At 35.9% G+C, this 6,146-nt stretch overlaps 1 protein-coding gene across 1 annotated transcript in view; it reads left to right on the top strand.

Moving 5' to 3' along the window:
- The window catches only part of LOC125027554 (degenerin-like protein unc-105), a 10,674-nt gene extending 5,536 nt beyond the window's left edge, over positions 1-5,138 (top strand). Inside the window, exons 4-9 of the mRNA XM_047616649.1 lie at positions 98-166; positions 1,410-1,548; positions 2,454-2,526; positions 2,979-3,086; positions 4,496-4,577; positions 4,986-5,138. Coding sequence (XP_047472605.1) covers positions 98-166; positions 1,410-1,548; positions 2,454-2,526; positions 2,979-3,086; positions 4,496-4,577; positions 4,986-5,117 — 603 coding nt within the window. The 3' untranslated portion in view covers positions 5,118-5,138. The remainder of the gene's footprint in view (positions 1-97; positions 167-1,409; positions 1,549-2,453; positions 2,527-2,978; positions 3,087-4,495; positions 4,578-4,985) is intronic.
- Positions 5,139-6,146: the final 1,008 nt, after the last annotated feature.

Consider the following 6,146-nt stretch of genomic DNA (forward strand, 5'->3'; position numbering starts at 1 on the left):
AGAAAGAGAGATAGAAAGAAAAAGAAAGAGAAAGAAGGAAAAATAAGTAAAAGAAGATACACAAATAAATAACGCGTTTTTTTCTTACGCGTTGCAGAAAAAGTACAACTATCTGGAAGGCACTTGCTACAACGAAGACTCAGCCAACAACATCAGAACCATAGCCGTGAGTGTTGATCTAAAGACACTTTTTTCGTAAGTAAATTTTGCACGGAACGATTTCCTTGGCGAGTGTAAGACCAAAAAGGTAAGTCATTATAAAGTATAATATTGTGACCTTCTTATGAAAGGGATTTTCTAGTTAGGTCACCGACGAGAATCAACGTATCAACATGACCTTTCCTGTGCATCATCTCTCCTTACAGCGAAATTCAGAATATAAATCTATTAAAATACGATTTAATTCAATGATATATGGAGGTATGCGTGTCGAAAGATGTTGTTGGACTCTTTGCGTTTCTTATTTTATTGATTTTAGCTTTCATCTCTAACATAAACATCGATATTTTCACTTTAATGCACTGCAGTCATGAGATAGAGTGTATTAAAGTGAATATATCGATGATCATGTTATAGATGAAGGTTTAGACTGACAAAACATATGATAACCGTATTGTGGCATTAGATCCCCCTTGAGCGCGCATGAAAAGGCTTCGTTTCCATATAGTTACTTAAATGGTTTCTGTGTTTTTGGTACTGTGTTGTTTCAGGTCATTATTACCCCTCTACCTCTCCCTCTTCAGTCTTGTAATGTTAAAGGGAAAAGGGAAATATTGGAGTGCTTGTCGTTAATGTATTTCGTTTGTAATAAATCAATTTTTACTAAATTATGACCGAATTTAGATATTTTCCTTTTGGTAAATGAAAGCGTTATTTCATTTATTTATTTTTTGAGAGAAAATAAACATAATTGTTGTACTATTAAAAAAAGTAGATTGCTAATATGACAATAATAATAAAGATTTGATGAAACTCATTACCGTCAGTATGTGGTTATTTTTTGTACTTCTATCGTTTACATTTAATGATTACTATCACTAAGATTCAGTTCACTTTAACATCATTTATATCTCTTAAGCTTCGTGCTTTGGATACACAGACACATACAAAAGATAAAATGATACATTTTAAGATCACAAACAAATTTTAAGCTCGTATTCCGATTAAAAAAACAAAAACAAAACATAATCCTCACATTTAAGCTTGTATTCCGAAAAAAAAACACAATCCTCACATTTTAAGCTCGTATTCCGATAAAAAAAATCATAATCCTCACATTTCAAGCTCGTATTCCGAATAAAAAAAAAAAAAAAAAAAAAAAAAAAAAAAAAAAAAAAAAAAATCCTCACATGTAAACATCACCTTCACGATTCCTCTCTCCCTTTCTTGTTTTTCTCCCTTCTTACCAGACATGCAGGAAGTGGTGTCTCGAAAAAATGTTTTGGCAACAGTGCAATTGTACCCGAGGCCAAAGTCCCTCCTACAGGTTCATGAAGGAGTGGAAGACGAGGCCGGCGAGGCGCTGTTCCTACTTTAACATAGACGATAGTGAGTGGCGTTTCCCGGAGTCTGTTTTGGTCACGTGGGTTATTGTTGTTGTTATGAAAAGCTCTTGTTATAATAATATTAGTAATAATGATAATAATAATAATAATAATGAAAATAATTATAATAATAATAATAATGATAATATGATAATAATAATAATAATAATGATAATAATAATAATAATAATAATAATAATAATAATAATAATAATTATTATTATCATTATTATTATTATTATTATTATTATTATTATTATTATTATTATTATTATCATCATAATTATTATTCATTAACATTTCCATTATCATTAACATTATTATCATTATTATTATTATTATCATTATTAATATTATTATTAATATTATCATTATTATTATTGTCATTATTATTATTATCATTATTATCTTTATTATTTTGTACTTATTTTTTGAGATTCTCAAACAAACGCACGTAAATCGACTCATATTAAAGCTTTTATTGTTGTTATTACTATTATCTTCAATTTTTTTTTTTTTTTTAAGGTACACACAGGTAAATCGACACGGATAAAAGCTTTTGTTATTATTATTACCGTCATTATTATTGTTAATATAATAGTAATAATAATAATAATAATAATTATGATAAAAATAATAATAATAATAATAATAATAATAATAATAATAATAATAATAATTATTGAGATTCACACACGCGTCAATCGACGATGACAAAAGCTCTTGTTATTATTGTTATAATTATGATGATTATTATAATTTTTTTTTTTTTAGATTTACACACATTTAAGCAGAAACACCTGAGGTTCACGGGAATTAATAAATACATTCTATTAACATTTAAAGAGAAATGGAATTGAATGGGCTCTTTTGCTAGGAAAGTTCAGTGCTTGTGTCTTTGTGTTCCAGAGCTGTGTATAGATTTCGTCAACTTCGAGTTCTTGAGTCGAGTCGATTCCTGCGACTGCGTGTCCCCCTGCAAGTAAGTTCTTGAGTGTCTGTGGAATGAGATATGTTGAAAAGATCTTTCTCTGTCTGGCTGTCTGTATGTATGTGTCTGTGTCACTGTATCTCTGTCTCTGTTTCTATTCTTCTTTTCTCTCTCTGTCTTTCTCTGTCTCCCTTCCTGCCTACCTCTTTCCCTCCGTATCTCCTCCTTTTTCTCCCTCTCTCTCGCTCCCTACCCCCTCTTACCTTCCCTCCCTCTCTTCCTCTTTCTCACCCTGACACATACCCTCTTCCCTTTCCCTTCCTCTCCTCCCCCACCTTCCCACCGTCTTCTTTCCCTCCCTCCCTCCCTCCCTCCCTCCCTCCCTCCCTTTCCACCCATTTTCCCACCCTCATCTCTCCCCCCCTCCCCTCCCCTCCCTTCTTCCCCCCCTCCCTCCCTCCCCCACCCAAAATAACTGAAAGAACCCTTTTCTCTCTTCACAGGGAAACAGTATACGATGTACAGACCACTTACACAAACCCAAACCTCAAGTTCTTCACCGTAGCGCAGAACTTGAAGAACTTGTACACGGGCTCCGACCTTTGCTCAGAGTGAGTCTTCTGTTAACGTTTGAGTTCATTCACGACACAAGTTTGTATTGTAATTATAACTTTGTATAATTTAACTGTATATTATGATTATAACTTTGTAAAACTAAACAAGTTTATATTATGATTATAACTTTGTATAATGTAACTGTATATTATGATCATAACTTTGCATAACTAAACAAGTTTATATTATGATTATAATTTTGAATAATTTATTTCATATTATAATTATAACTTTGTATAATTTATCTCATGTTATAATTATAACTTTGTATGACAACAGGATTATATTATGATTATGATTTTATATAACTTAACAAGGTTGTATCCTAATTATAACTTTATAGTATCCTTTCCATGTCCAAGTTTATGCACAACATAACTTTTTATCATATTTTTTTGCGTGTCAAGTTTATCAAATTCTCAACATAAGTTTATCGTATATTCTGTAAGGTGTAAGCTAACTGTGTCGTCAACTCTAAGTTTCCTTTTGGTCTTAATGAAAGGTCCCTGTATATACGTTCGCCAACACTTCATCTCACACTATTCTGAAATGTAGAAGTAATATACTGTAATTACCCTACCGTGGTTATCATAGAAACCGAATTCTTTCATGTAATGCAAATCCTCCTTTGAATTACTAACAAACACCCTATTTTCTTCAAGTTACTAAGAGCAAAGAATTTTATCCTTTAAGTTACTAAGAGCAAAGAATTTTATCATTTAAGTTACTAAGAGCAAAGAATTTTATAATTTAAGTTAATAAGAGCAAATAATTTTATCCTTTAAGTTACTAACACATATCCCGCTGTATCCAACTTTAACTTACAAACGTACTTCTATAACCTTCTGTAAATCAAAATCCTATTGCATCCTTTAAATCACAAGCAAACATCTTAGTCTATTCTTTAAATCACAAACATCCTATTATATCCATTAAAACACTAACAAACATCCTTTTCCATCCTTGAAATCAAAAACAAACATCCTTTTCCATCCTTGAAATCACAAACAAACATCCTATTCCATTTTTAGATCACAAACGAACATCCTTTTCCATCCTTTAAATCACAAACGAACATCCTTTTCCATCCTTTAAATCACAAACGAACATCCTTTTCCATTTTTAGATCACAAACAAACATCCTATTCCATTTTTAGATCACAAACGAACATCCTTTTCCATTTTTAGATCACAAACAAACATCCTTTTCCATCCTTGAAATCACAAACGAACATCCTTTTCCATCCTTGAAATCACAAACGAACATCCTTTTCCTTCCTTTAAATCATAAACAAACATCCTATTCCATCGTTTAAATCATAAACAAACATCCTATTCCATCCTTTAAATCATAAACAAACATCCTACTGCAAATTCCTATTACAAATCACAATTATTTTCTCAGCGGGGATAACAATACAGCTCGTCTGCACATTTACCTGAACAGCTTAGACCACGAGGTTGTTGAAGAACTGGCATCATACACGGTGAGAACATGTTTTGTGATTTCTAGTTAGGGGAATTATGCTGTGTTTGGTCTTTTGCTTTGTGGATTTTTCAAAATTCCTTGTCATGTCTTTGTCATGTGTTATAAGATAATATTCTTGTGTTTTGTTTCGTGAAGTCTAACATAGTGAGATATCAATAATACAGAGTACACACAACACACACACACACACACACGCGCGCGCACACACACACACACACACACACACACACACACACACACACACACACACAACACAACATATACAACACACACACACACACACACACACACAACCCATCCACATCCACACAAACTATCCACTCACACCATTCAACAAACACCCTCCCCCTTCCCCTCTCCCTCCCCTCCTACCCCCCTCCTTCTTATCAGCTCTTATCTCTCACAGTGGGAGACTCTGCTCTGCAACGTCGGCGGGAACTTCGGTCTGTTCATCGGCCTCTCCGTCGTGTCCGTCGCTGAAGTGCTCGAGGTCCTCTTCGATCTCCTTGTGACTTATATAAGACGTCGTGGGACCTGAGGGGCATTCGGCGAGGGTGGGGGGTGGAGGGAGGGAGGGCAAAGATGAAGCAGGGTTGAAGAGAGCACGTTAGGATGGAAGTGAAAAAGGGTGGATGTGAATTAGGGTTTGAAGTGGATTAGAGTTGAAGTAAATTAGGGTGGAAGTGAATTAGGGTTTGGTGTGGATTAGGGTTGAAGTGAGTTAGGTTAAAGCTCCTTAAATGACATGGTTGAAAAATAGTTGGTTTACAGAAGACTGATAAGGATAAGTCCGATATGCGAAGCTAAGCCTTGCCCGGGTTATGCCCATGAAGGGAGCCCGGCCAGGCGACAATTGCAACTTCTCGCGCCTGGGCGGGACGTGAACCGTCGACCCCTCGGATGAGAGGCTGACACATTAGTACACTGTACTAGCCCGGAGGCTTGAAGACTAATAAATCCAATATGCGAAGCTGAGCCTCGCCCGTGCTATGCCCATGAGGGGAGCCCGGCCTGTCTCGACTAATGCCGACGTGTGTCAACTGGTGCTGACTCGGCTGAGCTTAGTCCTTGCCCAGCCACAGCAGTAACCTGCAGGTGACAATTGCAACTTCTCGCGTCGGGGCGGGGTATATGTTAAGGCTTGGTTGACTGATAACTAATATATTAGTATACGTTGCTATGGTAGAAACAAAAAAAAAAAATGTTTATTGCAGATTGATTGGCATTATATTAAATCATGGTTTGAAATACTAAAGATTGATGTTTTGAAAAGTAGTGTTATTATCGACTGCCGCTATAGTCTAGTGGTTACAGCACTGGACTCCGACCCTCGTGCTCCCGAGTTCAATTTCCAGTCGCGGCGGTCGTAAAAATGCCTGTGCTCCGACTGCTGGCCTGAGCCGGATCTCACGGTGAGAAAGCGACATATCGCCTTGAGAGGTCAAACGCAGGTGTCGCATGGGAAGTCGCCGCCGTGGTACAGCTGTTAAGCACACCAAACCGCGGTTGATTAGGAAGAGCATTCAATCAGCTGATCGTGATGCAGAAGCAGCACAATCAGCGGAAG

This window comes from Penaeus chinensis, chromosome 7 (genome assembly GCF_019202785.1).
Source record: "Penaeus chinensis breed Huanghai No. 1 chromosome 7, ASM1920278v2, whole genome shotgun sequence".
NCBI classification, from domain to species: Eukaryota; Metazoa; Arthropoda; class Malacostraca; order Decapoda; family Penaeidae; genus Penaeus; species Penaeus chinensis.